Here is a 23,291-nt window from a genome sequence, read left to right on the forward strand (position 1 = left end):
TCTAGTAAAAATTAGTGTCATCTTTATTTGAAAAAATTTGCTACCAGCTCACCGGTGGCTTTCAAGTGGGTGTTCAGAAAGCCCTCAGTGCCATTGTTCCTCCAGGTGTCTGTCTGCAGTCCTTGACTGCACACAGCAGCCACTTCCTTCTGATGTCTTGCAGATCTGATGTCTTGCAGGATTCTGAGCTTATCAGCTCTGGGTGTTCAGCAGTGCGACTGTTCTGTGGTGCTCGGCATGACTTCCACAGGCAGCTCCTCTATAGATTCAGTTGTCCTACTGGGGCATAGGGACCTGCAGAGCATATTCTCACCAGCTCTCACCAAAGGACTTTTATCACAACTCTGTATTACAACTGAGTAAAGAGACAAGAATAGAAGGGGAAAAGATTAGAAATAATAGTTGATGCTGAAACATGTAGTAATATGCCAGAGAGCAACATTGGCGTACTCACATTAAAAGTAATAGGATAGATATCTCTACAGATCTTAATGCTAACACAACTGTTCCCTGAGTGATATCTCAGATTCAGATACTGCAGGAAAGCTGTAGAGGTCTGTGGTTTGGGAGGTGGAGGTTGGGGTTCTTTCTTCTTATCTGCTGCAGTTTGCAAATGACATCATGTCTTTAAGATTATTTGAAATCTACTTTTAAGGCTCCTAGCTCTGATTAAAAGCATACAGATCCAGTTCTTGCAATTTTGGGGTTACTTTGAACTTAAGCATTTCTGTAATAATATTAAAGATTCAAAGTAAGATGATTTTAGTGGGACACACGGATTGGGAATCAAAAGGACTTTTGGAGCTTGATGTAGTGTCTCACATAGAATCACAGAATAACCTGAGTTGGAAGCGACCAACAAAGAATACAGTCCAGCTCCTGACTCCACACCTAAAATTTAAACCCTTTGTCTGAGATGATTGGCCAAACACTCTCACAGAATCACACACAGGATTGAAAGGGCTGGAAGGAACCTCAAGAAATCATCAACTCCAACCCCGTGCTCCTTGAACTCCGGCAGCTCAGGGCCACGCCCACTGCCCTAGGGAGTTCCATGCCTATGGTCCTCTGGTGAAGAATCTTTTCCATGCCCACCTTTTCCTAACCCCCACTGTCCCTTCAGGTCCTGTAGCTGTCACCAGAGAGCACAGCTCAGCACTTCTCCTCAGGAGGAGCTGTAGGATGCCATGAATCATCTCCTCAGTCTCCTCTGCTCTGGGCTGAGAACCCAAGGAACCTCAGCCATTCCTCACTCACCTTCCTCATCTTCATAGCCTTCATTTGGATGCTCTATATTAGTTTTATGTCCTTCTTATACTGTGGCTCCCAGAACTGCACGCAGTGCTCAAGGTAAGGCTGCACCAGTGCAGAGCAGAGTGGGACAATCACTTCCCTTGAAGAGGCATGTAGGCGCCTAGGGCTGTTTGAGGTACACAGGAGAGTTGTGCCTGGTGTTGTGCCTGATTTCCACCTGTTGCTGTCCAGGTATCCCAAGTCTTCTTGAAATTGGTTTAGAGTTGACATCATTGTCGTAATAAGCTATGGCAAGTTGATTTCTCAGGTATCTTAGAACCTGTAACAGTAGGCCCTTACGTGCGCACATCTGAATTTGGTTTGTAGGCAATGCAGTCATTGGAGCCTAGGGTGAAATTTGGATTAGTGATTGCAAGGTGTCTTTTCTAGAGTGAGTTGGATCATTCTTTATCAATACTGTATATTGTATAATTGTAGTAAGAGGATAGATACCTAGATTGCCTATAAACATCTACGTTTAATATCTAAGTCTAGATTCCATCCCATCCCAAATTATACCACAACATGCTCTGTATTTTTATACAGTATTAACTGATGACTTATTTTACTCTTCAACTTCTTAATCTCTGCTGTTTGTGCAATCAGTCTTAAAGTGAGGAGAGGTTATGCAATGCGAAATGTATACGTCTGTGTATAATAAGACAAATATGTACCAAAACCTTCTTAAAATAGTTTTGATTGCCTTCTTTCAGGTAACTGTTTACAACAGATTAAAGGAAGATTACCAAAATAGGAATGCAATGATGTGTCGTTTCTAATGTGCTAGCCTGAATCATGCTCATATGAAATACCCATTACCAGCTCACTGCAAGGCTGCCAAGCTGCCCACACGTTCCCATGATGAATTTGCCAAGAGAAGCCTGATCTCCTTTAAGCCATCTGCATTTGTTTTGACTCATAAGGCCTTGGATGTGTTTATTAGCTACTGTATTTATTCGTGGTTTATTTGTTAGAAGCTGTTTGTGACTTTGGTTTCAGTTTCCCTTGGTGACATGACTTTTTAAGTTTGCGTTTGAAAATCCAATGGACACAGAATTGAGCTGTGACTATAATTCAAGTCTCCTGACTTTCCTTGAAACTTGAAGTAATTTGATGTGCAATATGCTTTAGCAGGTTTATTATGACTCCTGGAAAACCACATTGACGTTGTAAGTGCTGAATATCAGAATATAGCTCTTCAACTTAGACATTAGCTGCATTTAAAAATATGTGCCAAATCGAACCCATGCCCCTTGACATTTTATAGCAGAAACAAGGGTAGTTGCTTCTTTTTTTGTGTGATCAGCACTGCCCCATCAGCTATAGTGCATGGGTGGTCCGAGGGTTGCAATACAGAATTTGTATTTTCATGTTCGGTATTCGTGTCTGAGCTTCATCTTTGAAACTGATATTTGGCACAGGTATTGCTTTCCTGAGGTCCAAACAATGATCCTAGATAACACTGCTTGAGTTGCAGTATTAAGCTTATTCCTTCTTTTTAGCTATAGTGGCACTTTGTGACTGCTCTGGCCTAAACTGCAGTTTGAAGAAGAAGAATTAACTCAGATATCAGAAATAGTTGTCTGCGCACATGATATTTTGTGGCAATCATGAAAAGAATGTTGAAAGAAACTAGCAGGATCATCTTTAGCTATACTTAGTAATCCAACCTAAATGTCTTGCCATGAACCACATCTGTTTTTAGAAGAATAAGTTTATTACTCAGCGCATCTCAGAGTAATATTCTCTGCTTCCTGGGGTGTTGTCCCTTTAAACAAGTTTTGGATATGGAAAATGAGTATTTTTCTGCTTTCTCCAAAGTGCGAAGTGAAAGGGAAAAACTTGTAAAGCTTCATTTTTGATTGCACGTAGGGAATTTCTTTAAGTACAAATAATATAAAATATCACAAATGGATTTGCAGATCATCAGACTCTTAAACATAGCTTAAAATGCTTGAAAATTCATGTGTGCCATATTCTTTTATGGAAATTTTAATAAAGTTATTTGAATACCTAATATTTACAGAAAAAAAATTCTCATCTTAGAGGGAAGCACAGTATTTTATGTGCTTGGAAAAGTTTTTATTTAGTGCAAATCCAGCAGGACTATACGTGTATTATGCTATTTTCTCAGCCTATGAAGTCCTCCTTAAAATAAAGCAAAAGAAAATTATATTTGTTTTGACGTGGATTCTTCCCTAACAGCACTGGTGTGGTATGAGGAGCCAAAATTATGAAAGGCAAAAGCAGGAGCAGTAAAGGATTTGCTTGAAGAGTGCTATACATACCGAAGTTTAAGTTTTCCAGAGGAGCACATCTCATTCTGTTGAATTTCTGGAGACAAACTTCTGCATAAAATAGTGTGAGCAATATGGGATGTCCTGGGACTGTCAACTAATAGTGACATACCTGAGAAATCTTGAGGAAAAAACTTTTCTCTGGTGACTGGAAAATGTTTTTAGTTCTTCAGCCAAAAGCTTGCTTCTTATTTTATTTTCCTTTTTTTTCTTTTATTGTTATTATTTTTTAAGATACGGAATGGCAGGGTTCTGTCTGTAGGCATATTTCTTCAAAGAAGTGATTGAAATCTTTTTGCAGACTTGTGTTCCATGCAGCTGTGGGCTTTTCTCTGCACATTGTGTGCCAGAATGCTTGTGCTCTGCTCTGAGTTACCGGCTTTTCCAGCAGCAGGCTGCAGGCGGTGGCTTGGAGCCAGCTCTGCTCCTTCCAGCTGCAGCCACAGATGTTCTGCATATCTGCATCCCTTGGATTCGAGTGGATCTTTCCAGATACTGTTGAAATTAGTTCACTCTTAGCATTTTGATACATGGAAAGATCTTTTAATTGAGAGGGTTTTTTTATTTTTGCTTGGCTCTGAGACAATGATCAACTGTTGTCTGCTGTCCCCAAGATATTTTAGAGACTGTGACTTTTATCTCGTAGTATCTTAGATCAGCAGTCTAGAAACTTTTTCTTGTAAAGTAAATGGATGTCATGGTTTTATATTTTTTTTTGTTTTGGTTTGGTTCTCAGTATTCCGCATCAATACATCATTTAGTATACTGGGAGTTAAAGTGTTAATGGTACTTCTAGATACATTTTCTTTTTAGTTTCCTCTTCATTTCTTCCTTCACCCTTGCACAGATCGTTTATACTCAACTACTTGTGCTGTCACTTGAGTTCAGATGTTAGTGTTGAAGGTTGTCTTCTGAGTCTCGGGGATGACTTGAGGTCTTACTGGGCTTTGTTTGCTATGACCAGAAGCTGAAGAAAGAGTCACCACTTCTAATACCCTTGGATGTGAACACAGTTTCATCTTTGAAGACAGCATAGTCCTACATGCTGTAATGTTAAGAGTTGTGTACAGTGAGACCTGCAGGTGGAGATAAGCCATTTTTTCTGAATGGATACAGGTTTCTAAAAATGGGCATTTTGGCCTACTAGAACAAAAGGGTACTAGGTCTTTAAAGAAATTGAAGGAGAATGTCTGAGATGAACATTCTGTTGAGGTAGTTCTGGCTACCCATTGATGGAGCTGAATCTCATTAGCACATAAACAGCATGCACACGTAATTTTGGTGCACTTTTTCTTAAAGAGTTAATGTAATCTTTGGAGTCTAATTTGTGTTAAAAGAGAACTTGTCTCTTTGGTGACTGTGAACTGAGACTGAGATAGCTCTTGAAATGTTTTGAATGTACTCTCTGTCTCCTCAAGGGGAACTTGTTGATTTGGTTGAAAGCTGGTGCAAAAAACTGTTTGATTCAAAGTGGTGTTTTTCTGCTTTTCCTGTTATATGGCTGCTACTGAACAAGGAAACTGATGTGTAATTGCATGAAAATAAGCATGTAATGGAGTGGATTGTGGGAAAGCACAGACGCTGGGCAGAGAACGTAGCCAAGAGCTGAGTTAATAAACTGATGAAGATTAAATAACAAAATAATACTGATCAATGTGTATTAATATAAATAATTGCTACAAGTATTGCACAACATTGCAATCTGAGTAATGAATTCAGAATTAAATGTATTTGCAATGAGTTGAACTTCTTGAAAATGAAAAAAAGAAAAACAGACACAAAAAACTTTCTGTAAAACTGAGAGTAGGAGTTGTGTGTAAGGAGCAATCATGTAAAAAAAAAAAAAAAAAAAAAGAAAGAAAGAAAGAAAGAAAAGCCAATTCTGACAAATGATTTGTGAGAAAGGCAGGTAATGAGGTGAAGAAGAACTAAAGGTTTTACCAAAGCCAAAATATTTAAAGATGCATATGAGACAAAAGCATTTAAGACTTCAAAACTCTTACCCATGAGACTTAAACATAATTGAGTTTCTGATTACGATGGTATATCTGTTGCCTTCTGAAGACACAAAGCAGTGAACAGAAGGAACAGAGTATAGGTAAAGTGTAATGCTTACGGTTGCAGTCACTTGATCTTATGTTGTTTTTAGATTGCCACACTATTGTTCTTCTTGGGCAAATTATTTGTAATACAGAGTGCAAAATGAAAATGTCCGCAGTTCTATTATAGTTGAGCTACATTTACAGGTTGGAAGCCTGCCCCATCCAGGTGTGTGCACAATTGGCTCTCTCTCAACAAGGAGCATGTAAGCCACGCTGAACTTAGAGCACTCTCTGCTGGATGGCTGGGAAACAACACTTCAAACATAAAGAATTCTGCAGTAGAAAACTGAATATGAAAAACTAGTACAAGAAATCTAAACCTAAGCCACAAAATGTATGTAGAGTGGCTCTCCCTTTTATAAGAAGATGAAACAGTGTATGAGAAGCGTATGACCATCTCATTAAATCGTCATGCAATGTGTTTCAATCATAATTATTTTCTTGTAAGCATATAGAGGTATCAGAGAAAAAGGGAACTAAAGTTCCATCTTATACATTTGAAAAATTCACGATATCTGTTCTCAAGAAGAGTACACAAGTAGAGAATTTTAAAATCATGTATAGCGTAGTAGGCATAGATGAGCGCTGTGTTTTTGAAGTACAGCCCAAAAGAAATTAACATTTACTGTAGGAGCTGTAGCAACATGTGGAAAATATGCTATTCCAAGATGAAACACTTTTTTAAGAGGGAACTTGGCAAGATGCAGTAACTTTTCTTGTGTCTGTTTTAAAATATAGTTTCCAGCAAGAATGTAAATTGTAGAGTAGTAATTAAAGTTCATATCTTTTTCCTAAATGTGAAGGTAAGCACAAATCTTTCTTTCAGAAGAATCCTCTCTAAGAGATACAGGAAAGGAGAGAAACAGAGGATAATTGGCTTGCCACATTTTTGTCAACACTGATCCACTGAAACTGTGAAGCTCTCTTAAATCCAACCATTTGGAACTGCTGCTGAAGGGTGTGTGTGCATGAGCGTACATGCACAGCTTTTATTTATTTCCTGGGGCAAAAAAAAGTCTACTGAGGATAGAGAAACCTACTTTGAAACCCTTCAGGAGTGTTGACTTTTTCTTCTTTTTTGGTCTTTCAAAATGTAATGGCAGCTGAAGTCACTTGTGGCATGCAGGACCACAAAAAAGTAATGTTGGATCAGGAAAAAGCACAGCTTTTGAAACCCCTGAATACCTACATGCATGGAAGGCTGTATCAAAATGATCATTGGCCTTTATTAAACTTGTTTTCACTCACTTTCTTTGTGTGAAAGGAGTATATTCAATAGATCCAGAGTTGTTTGGCATTTTGAAAAGTTTTCGTCATGAATTTTTCTATTCCTTGTACTGGGGACATCTTTGTGCTTAGGGGTCACAACTTGATTAATGGCATTTAAGTGCAGACAGTATGAACAATCTAAATGCGGATAATATGTAGATAGTGATGGAATTGCTGTTTTTTCTTCTTTTTTTTTTTTTCAGTCAGCTGTGATATAACTACTTGAAAACTATTTTGATGAAAATTAGCATAAGAAGCATAGAACAGTAAGAGGAAAAACAATTTTGTAGTATATTTCTGCTCTGTCAAAATAAGTTCGTTTCTGAAAATGAAATTTTGTCCGTATAATCAAACTGTCCAGTATCAACACATCATCTTTCATCACTAGATGTTGTGTAAAAGGCAGTAATGGTATTGTGTAGAGAACTGTGAATCTGATCTCATGAAACAACATGAGTAGTGAGGGGTACCTTTTGCATTTGCAGTTGTCTTCTTTTTTTTCATCATTTTTTCACCTGCTGATTCTAAGGGTGAAACAAACAAAGAAATTTTGAAATTATATTTATAGAGATAGATGTGAAGGTATCATAGTAGTATTTATTGTCCACAAGAGAATGAATGCAAAAACATTACATTGCTCTTTTTCCCTCTTTTGTGCCATGAATACACGCAAGGTGTTTCCTTATTTTTTTCTGTTTTTGGAAGAACTGAAATGTTTTGTGTTTCTTGTACAACAGCTGTAGAAGACTAGGCAACTGTCTAATGGCTTGTTTATTTTTACTGGTATACATATACATATATCCTCTTGTTGAGTGATAAATGCTATCTAACCTCTAGTATATTATATTTTGAATATGTTTAAGATGCACGATATACATATTACAGAGATAGTACGTTACAGAAATTTTTGGTGTAAACCTAGAATGAACACCTGCAGAACTGCAAGACATGCTCCAAGGATGTAAGAAAGGCAGGCAGAATGTTAAGGAAATGGGACAATGTGTTGGTGGAGCCTCATGTAGTAGTTACAGTGTGAAACATGTACTGATTTGATAGGTCATACATAGAAGAAAACCCTGTCATGTTCCTTTTTATCTCCCAAATCTGATTTCATCAGCAGTCTTCTCTGGCTGCAGTTACTATACCAAAGTAAAACTTCAGTGTTTAGGATCCTTGGTATTGATGTACTACACACACTATCATCTTTCTGCTCTAAAGGCATAGTATTTCTTTCAATAGCTTGAGTAATTTCTGAAATATATTTCTGAATATATTTTAGACAAATATTTCTCATTATAAAAGCAGATTTTTGCCAGATATTTGGCTGTCTACCAATCCTAAAGCTGCAAACATTGTGTTTTATGACTATCTATATAACGTACTAACTACTTTTTAAAGTCTTCTGCATGCTATGAAGAAATCCACGGAGTCTGTAACAAGATTTTTCTTACTGTAGCTGAATGCAAATTTGAAAAACAAAACAAATTTGGATCTGAATATATACCAAACTCAGAATGGCCATGTTTCTGTTGAGTGACTTCACCAGGTTCTGGATCAGCCTCTTTGACTATAAAAAGATAACGACTACTCTGTTCTACTATGGCATTCTGTTAAAAATTCACGTGAACACCTGACATTACCCAGATCTTGAAAAACTTTCAGATATTAAGATCATAATGTTTACACTGAAATGAACATTATCTATGCTCTGCGTTCAGAAGAAAGCCAAACAAATGAGTGTTTAAGAACATTCATTCACCTTTCAAAACCTGTGAACTGCTGTTCTGTATTTGAGCTGTAGCTTAATAACTTTGCAGGGAATAATCCTGCAGTGTTGGAAGATTTTAACTCATTCTGTTCTGGAATGGAGCTATTGTACTCTGCAGAAATGTTCTCTTGTATTCAGAAATAAACTTTTTTTCCAAAATAATTTCATAACTTTTAATTATGTTTAGTATTAAATAGGTTCTTTTTCTGATGCTGACTGATACAATATTTTGCTGAAGAATTGTATTGAAAGATATCTCTCCATCTATATCTCTCTTATGCATATATATATTTATTGCAGGGCATGGCTTTTACCTTGGAGGAAAGGCAACAACTGAATATCCATGGACTGTTGCCACCTTGCTTTCTCAGTCAAGATGTCCAGGTTTTGACTATTCTTAAGAATTTTGAAAGACTGACATCCGACTTAGACAGGTAAAATATGGCTGTAAAATTGGTATCTAATTATCAAGCGTAGTCCTTTTTTTCTCTGTGATGGTAGATGAGATGAATTTTGAGCTGTTGTTGCTGTTGAAAATTGAGAACTATTAAGCTAAACTCAGCAACATCTTTTCCTGTATATAGATACATACACTTACAAAATATATAAAATATCTAAAGCGTTATAAAACTGTTATGTAATATAGACTTTCAAAGAACAAAGCTGAGATGGGGGGGAAGGATAGCATTTAGGAATACTCATTTGATAAAACTACATAGGTTACAGCATTCCTCTATATTTTTCTCCTATGCCTTGCTTTTCTCTGACGTGGCTTGTCTTATCTTTATATAACCAGCAGCTAATAGATACCTGTCTACTGGTGTCTATTTGAAGTTCCCATAATGTTTGTTTTTCATAGAGGCAAAATAGTAGAAGCATGCCCTTCCTTGTCTGTGCAGAGCACATGATTGTGGTACCTTTTCTGCATTAACCAGCATCCAGTGATTTCACGGAGAGAAATATCAGTCATCAGAGTAGTAACCTCTCAGACTAGAATGATTAAGTCTGAGTCTTTATGTGTAGCATAGCATAAACTGTTACAGAGACACCTCCTTTGTACACATGTATTACCATAGCAGTTAGCTTCTTCTGTCCATATATTTCCATTTCCTCCTTAACTCTTTTGTGAAGAAGTGCCTTCATTACAGGGCAACACAGTTGTTTGTTTCTACTTGAACTGCTGTATTTTCTATTCATCTGTAACTTAAAAGCAGGTAGAAAAGCCTTTTATACCATATTACTATGTGTTTCTTAACTTGCAAGGAACTTTTCTCCTAGTTCAGGTCACAGGAAAAAGAAACACTTGTACTTCTCATAACAACTCAGACGGAAAGCAGCAGATTTAACTAAGCAGAATGCAAGAGGAGACTAGCCATATATATAAATCTCAATTATCTACTTTTCAACTAAAATTTTTGGACATTTTAATAGCCTTTTTCTTTTCTGCAAGAAAAGGAAAAAAAAAACACAAAGCAACTGCCAATACTATATGACAGATCATTGAAAATTTGAATGCTGCGCCATTTCAAACATAAAAAGTCTACAATATACCCATCTTTTGATTGCAGTGGTCTCCCACAGTCATAGGAATAATTAGCAGAACACTCACTTTGCTACACTAGAAGAAAGGAAAGAGAAATCTGTCTGACACCAGATGCCAGGAAGCAAAGATGAATCCAGGCTTTTCTCCGCCTCGCTGACCCTGTCTGGTGCAGGAGTATGAGGCTGGCAATCTCCAGAGGGGCTTTACAACCTCAGTTGGTAACATGGATACATTACAGCAGCTATGTAATATGCATTGAATAACCTTTGATCAATGTAAAATTGGGAAAATTAAGAACTTAAACACTTAAGCACTTAAAATTATATAAATTAAAAATATAAAAATCCACAAGTCCCTCTGAAATGAAATTCTTTCTTTAAGAAATCACGTGTATTCTGTGTATTCAGACCCAGCAGGTCTGAATTGGTTCTTCATGTCATGCTATGTGATAAAGAAATATTATATGAATTATATTGTAGAGGTGTTTTCTTCAGTTTTTAGCAAAATAAAAACACTTGAGTGGTAGATGTATAGGTATACATTTCATAGAAGCATAGAACCTATCCTGTCACTGACACCAGAGAGCAATGCACCCTGTGAAGAGTGGTTGGCTGCCATGAAGTCTCCCTTCAGCTCCTCTGCTCTGGGCTGAACAAACTGACAGAAAACTTGGTAGTATTTGCATGCAGAAGATGCTTCCTTTACAGGTTATGAACTTGGGCTTCTTTTCAGAGGCAAGATGTTTGTGTGAATTGAGGGTGAAAAGCTTGTGCGTGCAAAATGTGATTTGCAGCCGTTTGTTTAACTGTCTGCAAATTTTATTGGAGCGTGTCAGTAGACACCATGCTCTGCAAGCGTGCATACTACATGTGTGTGAGCTCAGAGCCATTTTTTAAATTAAAAAAATACTGTCCTTCAAGACTCTGTGTTAATTCTGGTCTCCTGTAGTCGCTATCATGTTGAAATATACTAGAAGGAGAAGGAAATGTGATCCTGTATTACTATTTGAGTCCTATCACTGATGGAGACTGTTGAATGATTTGATTGTTTTAACTGGAAATTGAAAGACAGTCTCAGTGGTGCCTGTACAGGAAGGTATTCAAGGACAAACTTGTATGAGAGCATGCATCTGATGCCTTCTAGTGAAAGCAAAGATAAGAATTCTAGACAAAAAGTTACTTCCCGCATGCATCTAGTCTTCTTTCCCAAGAGCAGTGGTTGAGAAGAGAGGAAGGGATGCTATTGTTTTCTTCCTGAAACTAGAATTTGGTTGTGGGTGTGTATTGGTGTGTTTTACATCCCAGTACAAAAGATTACATATGTGCATTTGGATATGACAGTACCAGATGCTACCAAGTGCTTTAGATAGAAGAGTATTATCTGACGAAACGTGTGCTGTGTAAGACAGTGCTGTACACTGGCAGGATTGTAGCCTGCTCTGGTTTTGATTGGAAAACATGTCTGTGCAAATTCATAAAGCAAAGCTGATAGTACCATGGCATTACATGTTTTGGCATGGCTGATATTCCTTTGCTGATTTGCAGTGTGGAATTTCTGTGTTCTAAAATACCGCAAGTTCATATACAAGATGAATGTGAAACAGAAGCAAGTACACTGCCTGGTATGCTTGGCAAAAAAAAAAAAAGCCAATAACAGAAAATAATTCTGCTCCTCTAACTTAATGTGGAAAAGCTGCAACGAATTCTACAAGTAATACGATTTTTCCCCCCGTATGTTCCTAATTGTCTTTATTTTTGCTACATATGGACGCTGAAGTCTTTGCCCTTTAGACAGACATATGTTCTATCAGAGTTTTTCTTTCTCCAAACAGTTATATTGGTAAAAGTTTTACTGAACATGTTAGCATAAGGAGAGGGTCCATCTCTTCATTTTTTCCCGAGAATATTGTATATTTTTATTCTTTAAATTCACTGTTTTAAATAACATTGACATTGTTAAAGAAATCTATGTGACTTTACACAAGTTATACAAATTATACATACACATATATGTATATTTCTTCCAAGTTTCCTTTATTTACTCTCATGTCTTGCAAGCTAAGAGCAAACAAATGCTATTGTTTTTTGTTGTGTTTGCTTTTGTTATTCTATGTTATTCCATGTGTACACATTTGAATGTGTAAAATGAAGGTCAATAGGGCACATGTAGAGTAAATTACCCTAAGAAATAGTCTAATTTTCCAGTAGCTATATCAGTTTTCCTTTGGTTTTTGGATGGTATTTGGTTTTTATCTGTTTATTGCTTTTGTAATTGATTCTATTTTTAATAGAATCAAAGAATCATGGAATGGCTTAGGTTGGAGGAGACCTGAAAGCCCACTGATCCCCACCAGCTCTGTTTGCCCAGGGTCCATCCAACCTGGCCTTCAGGGAGGGGGCATCCACAGCTCTCTGGGCAGCTGTGCCAGCGCCTCACCACACTCTGAGTAAAAAATTTTTTCCTAACATATAGCCTCAATCTCCCCTCTTTTAGCACTCACATAGCAATCTAGCACTACAAGTTCTTAGGTGAAGTGAAGGCAAGGAAGCAGAATGACATAGGAAAAATGTGAATACTTGGCCGTCTCCACCGCCTTCCTTGCCAGTTCTTGGTTTTCTACTTCTGAACCTTTTCCTTGAAATCTTTGTTCATGACTCCTTGTATGAGAACAGATAGTATTTTTCTCCCTTTTTATAGCACAAATGATCATTCTCAACATTTTATTGCTCGTTTTCACTATGTTTTTAATTACATGTGGTCTTTAGTAAAAGATTCCATGAAATACTGCATTTTAAGTGCATCTTTTTTAAAACACAATGCTGAAAACTTCTTCATGGTTTTAATTCTGTAGATTACTGGATTTTGCTAGGAGATGCACAGTGGTTGTCTAATGCCTTATAATGAACACCACATTGAGGATGAGAGATTTTTGGTTTTTCTTCTTAAAAGGAATTTCTCAGAAAGCTGGAGCTCATAAGAAAGTAGTTTGAGGAAATATTTTATACCTATGGAAAATCAGCCTTCCAATCAAAATTGTTCTTATCTGGAAATATTTTTCTTCTGATAATAGTATCTATTATGCTGATTTGGTAATGGCCAAATATGCAATATTTTAAATATGATTTTATTTACTGTGCTATTTATTATCTTTGTAATTTTTTAATCATATCCCAAATATGAAAGTGGCATAATAAATACAAATAAGAAAATCAAATCCCAATTGATTGCTCAAGGACAGAAAAAACAGAATGGAGAATTTTTGCAAACAGAATGGAAGCCCTAGAAGAAGCTTTTTAAAAACCTTTTAATTTACTCTGTAAAAGATTTCTTTACAGCATTTAAAATCCAGAATTGCTCTGAGTAATTAGAAAGGGCAATGAAAAGGTATTTTAAAGTTTTAAATAGCTGCTTCTCATTTTAAATAAAACTGGTAAAAAGGAGAAAAAACATATGGGCAACTTGTTCACTTGGCTTGCATGAATGCTTGTAGTCTCTGATACAGTGCAGGCATAAATACACCTGGTAGTCTCTAACACCACTTTGATATCCTCTGGAAACAAATGAATGCCTTCAAATGTATTTACAACTGTAGGTAAAGGAACTTGAATTTCATGGTAAATGTTGGGATAATCATTCTCAACTGAAAGGTTTTAATAAAGGAATACAAGGAGATTGAAAGATATGCCATATCATGATAAAGTGCTAGGAAAATTAAAGGTTGTAAGGAAATGTACTAATATGAGGGAAAATTAGTATATATGTATTTGCAGTTGAGAACTGCACGTATAGAAAAACATTAAAACTTCCATGTAGAAAGGAAGATAGTTCAGGATATCTCATGATGATGGTATTTAGAGCACATGTTCAACATTTTTATTTCAAAATCTGTCTGTATGGAGGTCAGAACACCCTTAGTAATACAAGGTATTTAACTGGTTTGCCTCTTACTCCTGCCATATCAGTGCAGTCTCCTGTTGCCAAAGGGGCTGCACTGACCATTTGTATTGGGCTTGTTGAATGCTTCTTTAGCTGATGGATAAAGCTAAGCTTTAACAAAACAGCTGAATATTTGTTAAATTGCTTAGGTTCATCAGATTCCAAAATATCAATTGTTCGTGAACTGACCAGACTCTTAGCTAAGAAATAATTGTGTAACTTGAAGTCACTAGAAATGAAGACTCTCATTTGCAGTGTCATACCCAGTGATCCTGGCTGGGATAATGAGTAATTCAGTATTTATTCAGAGTTAGAGTGATGATAGTCAGAAGTAGACCAGAATAAGCAAGATATTTTTTCATTCTCATTTTTCTGATGTTTTAATATGGAATTTCTGTTTACATAAAACTAAAACTTCTTCAAATGCAATCCAAAATTGATTTATGTTAGAAGACAAAGAAAAAAATTGTAGATTTCATTACAAAGATAAAATTCAGTGTTGAAAGATATATGTCAGCTCTGTTTTTGAAAGCTTTGTTCTGCAGCATACTGATAAAGTATTTATTTGAAGTATTTATCTGGTTTGCGGAGAATTTGCTATGGAGGCAAGAGAAGAAAAAGCTGTATTTTTTAGGTTTTTTTTCCTTCAAGTGAGTAATTTTGTTTAATTTTTCTTTTAATAACTACTTAATTTCAAATGAAATAGTTTATATGTATGGTTTAGGTTTCTGAAAGACTAAAAATTGTCTTGCAGCATAATGTTTTATACCTGGATCAGCTCAGATTGAACTTCCTGATGGTGTAAAATATGCCAACGTTGTGATCTTTTCAGCTTCTCTCTGTCTCAACCACTTAGTTATCCTTTATGTCTGAAATAGTATTGTCTTTAAGCCAAACAGGAATTTAAATATTCTAGGCAGGAGGCTAAGAGGCTGTTGCTTTACAAACATAGCTTTAATTAATTATCTGGGCACGTTTTTGTTTCTGAATTTACTTCATATATTCACTTGATGCCTGCCTAATTACATCTAATTCTCTGCAGATACATTCTACTAATGAGTCTTCAGGATCGAAATGAAAAGCTTTTCTATAAAGTGCTGACTTCTGACATTGAAAAGTTCATGCCTATTGTTTATACTCCCACTGTGGGACTGGCTTGCCAGCATTATGGTTTAGCATTTCGGAGGCCAAGGTATGTAAGTTTCAAATAAAAGTAATTGTATCTTATTTTCTTCTTGGCAGATTTTTGCATGGGGGGTTCTAACATTGCTGAATGTAAGCCAAAACTGTAATAGTTGAGATAAATCAAATTAAACTTTTGGTCTACGTTAAACAATCATTTGTGTTGCATTAAGAAGGTAAATGCTTGTTTTAATTGTGTTAAACGTGGATAAATTTTTATTCTCGTTAACTTAATTTGACTTTCTTGCAATCCAAGCTGCATGTTAGAACACTATAAAAGAGTGGATCATTTGTCTTATATTTGTTTTATCAACGTTAAGAGTATTGGCTTTTACCTATGTATTCACATTATAGGTGCTCTACATACCACACACATATATGCAGATAGAATGCATACAGTCTAAGGGTTTGTTAAGTGTGTATGCATGAACATCATAGAAATAATAAACCTGTCTCACTGCCTGATATCCTGTGGTTTCACAGGCTACTGGAGTGCTTTTATTCTATATGTGACATCTGTTTTTTTAAGGTGATGGGGAAGTGGTATGAAAGAGATGTAATTTCTGTCTACTTCAGTTTAATTTTGTCTCTTGAACATCGGCCCACAGAGTCTGAGATTTATGGTGGTTGCTATTTGAGAATGTTGTGTGTAACAGCAGTGCATTCAGTCTTTAGGGCCCGTATAAGTTGGTAATCTGTATAGTGAAGGCAATATTTTTGCTTCAGTCAGAAACAGTTCCTGAGGCTGTGTGAACAACGATGCATCTTTGCTCCAAATACAAAACGGAACAATACTTTGGAGTGTTGTTCTATTTTCCAGCAAAAGAAGAGATAGATAGATGAGCAACACGTGCGCAATTCTGTTAGGAGACTTGGATTTTTTTACATCAGTTGTTCTTTTTTACATTGATCAAAACCAAGAAGTTTGCAAGACTAAAGGAACAAATGATTGCTGACATTGTCTTCAGCAGGAGGTATTTGAGGTACAAGGCTTAGCACTTCAAGGTTTTGTTATTAATGTAAAAATCATTTTGGCCTTGTGACTGAATGAGTCATGACCATCTGGCCAATTACACAATACAAAAATTCCCACTTCTATAGAGAGAAAAAAGTTCAAAAATACCTCAAGAATGCTCACTTAAACCTGTTTAGCAATCTGTGGCTTTTAGGTGCCTCGCCTAGCAAGAGAAGTCATCTTTTTTCACATCAGTATTATCACCATGGTAACTTTATTGACCTTCCAGAAAGTGCTAAATTTGTCGATAGATAAAATCTAAAAAACAAAGAAGTTACGTTCTTTAGTGAAAATTAGCAAATTCACTTCTTAAACTATTTTGATATTTGAAACTACTTACACAGTTTCCTTAACATTTTAGCCTAAAAAAACCTATATTATTTATAGGACAACCTACTATTTACTATTTGACATTTTTTCATTGCAGTTCAGCAGCTAATGAATGAATGATGTTTGAAAAAATATTAAGTAACTTTTCACTGACACGCCTTTCGGTATTCAGATGTATTCTTGAGCTACTGAAATCAGCCTTGGCTGTATTGAACTGTCTACTGCTTTCCCAGCTACACGTGAGCTTTGTTTTTTATGACTGACTGTCTTTGGAGATGTGAAAGATATTTATAAAAGTCTGTTTTGTATCTAGTCCTGCTGGATTGCCTCACCACTGTCAAATAAGTGTTTTAGTGACTCACTTAAGTAAAGATGGCTGAAAAACCTCTACAGTCCTCTGAATCTCATAAGAACCTCATAAAATTTGTTGTTATTTTTTGTTAAGAAAGAAGATCATCAGCCAAGTCGGATGTTTACTGTTCCTCTGCAATTCCCAATAGTTATGCTCACGGTGGCTTACTTCCTACTCTTACGTTCCCCAAGCACTCAGCTGATTCCAGTGTTCATCAGAGGTCTCAGAAGAAAAGTCTGTAAAGTGTCCCCTTTGGCAGATTCTTTGCTACTTAAGAAATACCTATATTTTGTCATCTTCCAGTGCATTCTGTTAGATATACACACATACATACATATATATATAAGAGAAAGCTTGTTGTAAATTATTCCAAAGCTGACTGTGAAAAGCAATCAACTTTATTTGGCTATATTCTATAGTGTGGCCCATTTATTATTAAGTATTACATCCCTCATAAATAGCACTCTCTGTAAGTTGAATTTGCAAAGAACAAATGGACATTTCAGTTAGTATGTAAAAGGAAGAAAAGAATAAAAGATAAGCAATTTAGTCAATTCTAATCATTCATACATTCATATCCTTATATTATTATAACACTGAAATTTGCAATGTAATATCTTAATATCCAGTTTAAATCTGTAAGTTTTTTCTATATTAGGTTGGATCTCTGTGTGTTGTGTTGTGAAGTGAGCTTAAAACTCCTGCTTCACAAGTTATGTATTCAGTCAAGGAGTTAAGGAAAAATAGTATAAAGATATGTGTCTAGTGGGATCAGTGAATGAGATCATCATTTGTGCCTCTCTTGCATGTTTTCAGAAGACTATACTGGCCCACAAGATGTACTTAGAGTTACAGAAGGACACTGTGGCTAAGATGAGATGTTTTTCATCCTGAATCAGTATTTTGCAATTGTAGAATGAACATTCTTGGCTGGTTAGCTGGATGTGTGATTAAGCAATATTTCTCAAGAAAACCATCTGCGAAATAACTCCATTTGCTGATTTGATGCTCATCTGGAGAAGTGACACTTGCTGTTAAAATTAAAACTCTACTCAGAATTGCATTCCTCACTGTGAATATTTAGCTTCTCCAGTATAATCAATCCATCGGTATAGTGAGCAAGCATCCAGTGTTCTAGAAACCAGCAGATCTGGTAGCCGGCCTCTAACAATTGAGGAAGATGAGGTTTCTATGGGGGTTGGTCAGTGAAGGAATACAGACCATTATAAGAATTCTCCCCGCTCTATCTGTTTGATATACTGTAGGCATATACAGGGATTTAAAAAATGTACAGATAAATGTTTTAAAGGCTTATGCTGGGAATGTAGTGGAGTATCTCAGAATCCCTATGAGGTAATTTCTGGTCAAGAGTTTCTACCATTCATTTAAGTAAAGTATTCTTTAATTGAACAAAGCATGTACATGATACAACTTTTGCTGAACTCACCAAGAAACAATTCATTTCTATAATCGGTTTTCTAAAGTACAACAGTGTTTTCAGTTGCTTTATTCACCCAGAAAATATAAATATGGGAAAGTTCAATGGAAATTTCCTCTAAGAGTCCAAAATCAACTTTTTACATAATTGAAAGAACACCCGGGCGCTTCAGATTCTTGTGTAAACTCAGTGTTCAGAGAGGGGAGGAAAAACTGGCAAGTATTGCCATGTTGAAGTCTTGGGATGCTGATAAAATGTTAGGTGACTCTTCATGTATTTCTATTCCTAGAAGGAAAAGTCATTTCAAATATAGAAAGAGCTAGCTCTGGTAACTATTGCAGCCACACAGGTGTGTCAGAACTCCTCAGGAGTAATTAATTGAGGCAGTCATGTGCTGTTAAGCTGATTGGGGGCAATTTTAAAAGTACCTAAATTGAAATTGATGCTGCATATTGAATACTCAGATGCTGTCACGTAAGAGGCAAAGTATGTCATCCTGAGCTTTTTTTCCCTTTTTCCCTTTTTTCTTTATTACATATATGTATAATATAATTAGATCTTCCCCAGCTTCTAGATACTTGTTCAATAAATTCTTCTCACAGAGGTTTTCTTTTGTAATAATTCATTCGCCATTGCCCTTTTACTTGTTTTCCTTCATCGTATGACTAGAAAAGGGAAATCTAAATTTCTTATTCTCTCCAGGTCTAAGCATGATTACATTTTGAATTGACTTTTAATAAGTATTTTAAAAATATGTTTGGTTTAGCTCTTTTCATATTTTTGAAGAACACTTAAAATGTTATTGGTGGTTGTTAGCTCCCATATTTCACAGAGTAATTTGGTATGTCGAATATTTAACTTATAAATGCTAATGTTGTAATTGTTTGCCGCTATATTGAAGTGTCTGATTGATTCAGCACATACAAATTTGAGATTGATTTCTTTCTTCATATTTCTCAAATGGAATGTATCTTTTTACGGTTATTGCACGCATTTACAGATGTACTCTATTGGATGAGTTCTTTTTTCACTGATATACTAATGTTTACTGAACATATTGAGATTCTCAGCTGCAGGATAGTATACCTTTTTTTTTTAATGAGGAAATGGAATTAGAGAGAATGGAAATATTTGTCTCCTGTGACAGGGCTTACAAAATTTTAGAACTTGGCGGCAGAGTTGCAGTGTGTTTGCCAGAACAAGATTGAGTCTTGCAGTGCATTTAATAATTTTATCACAGTTTTTAATGAGGTTTTCACTAGAGACTTAATTTTATTTTTTTGTTAATTCCTTTGGATGGATGCCTCTGAAATCCAAGTCTCTTCAGAAACAAGAATTGACTTACAGGAGGCCAAAAACCTGTCAAGTTCTCCTGGATCACAAGAGCCAATAAAGTTCAGTTCCTGGAGCTTCCTTGGGAATGCCTGTTTCACTCACAGATATGTGCTATTTTCTTGATTGAGACCAGAAATTCTGGATTCGTTTAACATAACATCTTCAACTGCCCCATGGATTTTTCTGAACATCTAGATGGCTTTTACTAGGCAAAACAGATTTATTTTGAGCCATTATTAATCTGATTGTTACTCTGAATAATTATTTTAGTAATATCTTCACTTTGTAATAATCAATACCTTTATAGCATAAAATTATTTAAAAATTTTATTAATTTACAAAGCCACTTAAGAATTCTTTTTTATTAATTGAGCTGAGTATGGCTGAATATTTAAGGCAGTCTCTGAAACTGAAATATGTTGTTACAAAGACATATCAAAAGCAAGATCCTTGTTTGAAAATAACATATTGGAGTTCCATTCTCCAGCAAGTGCTGGTATGGGCTGTATTAACAATACGGGCCAAGTGGCAAGCTGTTCTGTAACATTATAACAGATAATTAACAGGGCTATAGCACTTCTTCTAATTTTATACAGTCTTTCCGTTATTGGCTTCAAGTGTCCACCAGTAATGATAATTGCAGCCCCTCACAGAGCGCTTTTGAAGTAAATGTTGCTTTGTCATTTTCACTTTTGTCTCTCGTGAAAATGACAACTGTTGACATTTTCCAGACAGCTTTCCTTTCTTTTTTTCACTTTTTTTTCTTCTTGAGCAGCCTTTCCACTGAATTAAAACACCATAACACCTTCATGACATCCTGTAATTCTACTCTTTGGCACAGTTCTGGTCTTCTCTGTTACCTTCATCAAGCTAAAACTTAGCTTAGTATACTGTTGCTTCCTCAGCTCAAAAGTGACGCTAATAAATTCTCCCAGTGTAGCATTTTGCCATACTCTGAAAAGCTGGAAAAAGAGAATTAGCACACAATGAGAATGCTGAATTCCTCTCTTCTACTAGATTGTCTTCTAGAAGATACTACATGAGATTGTGCACAAGGTGTGTTTTACTTAGTCTGTCACCAGCCAATAACTCTGCAGAGGAGTTGTGAGAATCTTTGCATGGAAGATGTCAGTTGGCCTCATTTTGGTCTTAAGAGTGCTGTGTAAATATTAAGCCAATATCTGAGTCTAAGAAATAGGTGAATGAAAACAGTTGTACCTTGATTTTGAAAATATTAGGATAAAGGATTAAGTTATATGTATGTAGCCATCTGGTCTCTCTTGAACTGCATAAAATTCATGACTTTTGCTAATATGCTGACAGTAGGTTTCGCCATTTGGTCATCCTGTGAATTTTTCTGAAATTTTTACCTTAGAACAGAACCATTAATGATAACTTATGCTAAACTGAAAATATATAGTTCTGATCTAATATTATGAAATATAATATCCTCCATGTGGTGTTTTTCTATGCACGTAGTGCTTGCATGTAGGCTTTACCTACAGCTATAGTGGATGGATGGGATTTACAGAAGTCACGCTTTGAGATAATCTTTTATTTAGTCTTGTATGAGTTGAAGCTTTCATTGTTGTTAGCTTCTTCCTGCTCTCAAGCTGCATAGATGATTTTTTATGCAGGTAATCTTGAGAATTCTCATCATGATCATAAAAGAAACTTTGTCCCAAAACACATCACAAGCATGGAATTTTTGGCTTTCAGCCTAAGTTTGTACCTCTTGATGGTGTATTGCTCTGTTTTTTCTGGAGGGAGAACATCTGGGCCATGAGTAGGAGGAAATGAGGCCAGTGCTACTCAAAACATGACTCTCAAAATGTTTGGCAGCAGTCAGTGCTGGATCATTTTATTTCTCCTCTTTACAGTTTTCTGAGAAAGCCTCAGGGCCCTTCTATAGCACCATCCTTGGTGGTTTCTCTTCAAGGGTGCCAGAACGAATGCACTGGCCTTACATGTTTCCCTGTCCACGTCTTTCTCAAAATCCTGGATATTTCCAGGAGATTCCTGTTCTCATTTGATTCATAGTATTGTATTTAACACTTTTCCATCATCTCTTGTGATAAATTAGAGTAGAAATTTCCCTTTCCTCCATAAATTGGAAGGATTCAAATTTTTCTTTTCAAAGGCATCTGAACTCAGAGAGAGTGGAAACTTATACTTCTATGGATTTTGATGTATTATGATTATCTTTCTCTCTGTGCATCTTACTAAAAGATTCCTCTGAAACACGGATTTTCCTTACTGATGCTTTTTAGCATATAGGAAGGACAGTTGTGTGACAATTTTTAATGTGGTGATTCTCATTTGAGTTGTTAAAACAGTCATTTTGCAGATCTGTATGCAGGAAACTCTGCAGAAATATAGCGTACAGTTCTCTGACTAATCTTTTCTCCATAGTGCCAATACGGTATAAAAAGGTAGGCAGTATGTCAACAAATTCACTATAGATATTTGACTGCCTTTTTAAAAGAGTGGTTTTCTTTCAACAGGTTATAGTTTCCTATTAATAATTAGTATGTGCATCAAAATATAACCATGTTACTCTTCAACATCTTCCTTTTTTTTTTACCCTGAATCTTTAGGGAGCTTTTGACTTTGTCCAACCCAGATACAGTCTTCTGCTTATAAGCTTCCAGATTTCCCAAAGTTGTACATTCCTTAATAAAATATACAGTGATTTTATTTAGTTCTATGCCTCAAGTTGGCTGAAGTCTTATGAGCTATACTAATTCATCAGGTAATACTGTAAGGAAAAGGTCTACTTATGGCTCTGTCCTACTCTGATATTTATCGACCACATTTTCTCTTAGTGAAACAACCTCTGTCAACCTGCCAGATTTATACAGTGCTCTAACTGTCAACATCGTTTGGCCCTGAAGCAAATTTTTTGAGAGCCGCTTGCTTCAATAAGAAAGTCGTAACTTTCCTTAGATCAACACTTTTTCAAGGACAGCTATCAAGATCTGAGCAAACATGTTAGCCTGAAGTCTCGTGGAAGCTTTTTGACAATTTCCCTGGGACTGTATAGTTTGTGTTGCTTTATTTGTTTATTTTTAGAATTGACAACTCTCAAGCTTAATTTTCTGTTCCTTTTTAGGGACCCTTTTTATTACTCGCTTCAGGAGGAAATACAAAAGTAGTTGAATATTGAGTAATAATTGGTTATTAGACTTTTTTTAGTTATAAATATTTTTATAATTATTTTTATTTCTTAATTTTATATTTATTATTTTAGTTATAAGAAATGTATGTTAAAAATAGGCTTTTACATATATGGGGCCTTGGTCTTTCATTCCAAAATACAAACTCAGTTCTAGTGCTATTGATTTGTTTAGTCCACAAGGAGGACTGAAGAATGATTCTTGGTCTTCAGGATGCTTATGTCCCAGTCCAGATATTTATTCTAACAAAAATGC

At 35.9% G+C, this 23,291-nt stretch overlaps 1 protein-coding gene across 3 annotated transcripts in view; it reads left to right on the forward strand.

Annotated features, from left to right (window-relative positions):
* The window catches only part of ME1 (malic enzyme 1), a 156,931-nt gene that overhangs the window by 30,445 nt on the left and 103,195 nt on the right, over positions 1–23,291 (forward strand). For all 3 annotated transcript variants that reach the window (XM_010707673.4, XM_085216912.1, NM_001303206.1), the window contains 2 exon segments: positions 9,030–9,163; positions 15,251–15,400. In XM_010707673.4, coding sequence (XP_010705975.1) covers positions 9,030–9,163; positions 15,251–15,400 — 284 coding nt within the window.

Source organism: Meleagris gallopavo, chromosome 2 (genome assembly GCF_905368555.1).
Source record: "Meleagris gallopavo chromosome 2, MGAL_WU_HG_1.1, whole genome shotgun sequence".
Classification (NCBI taxonomy): domain Eukaryota; kingdom Metazoa; phylum Chordata; class Aves; order Galliformes; family Phasianidae; genus Meleagris; species Meleagris gallopavo.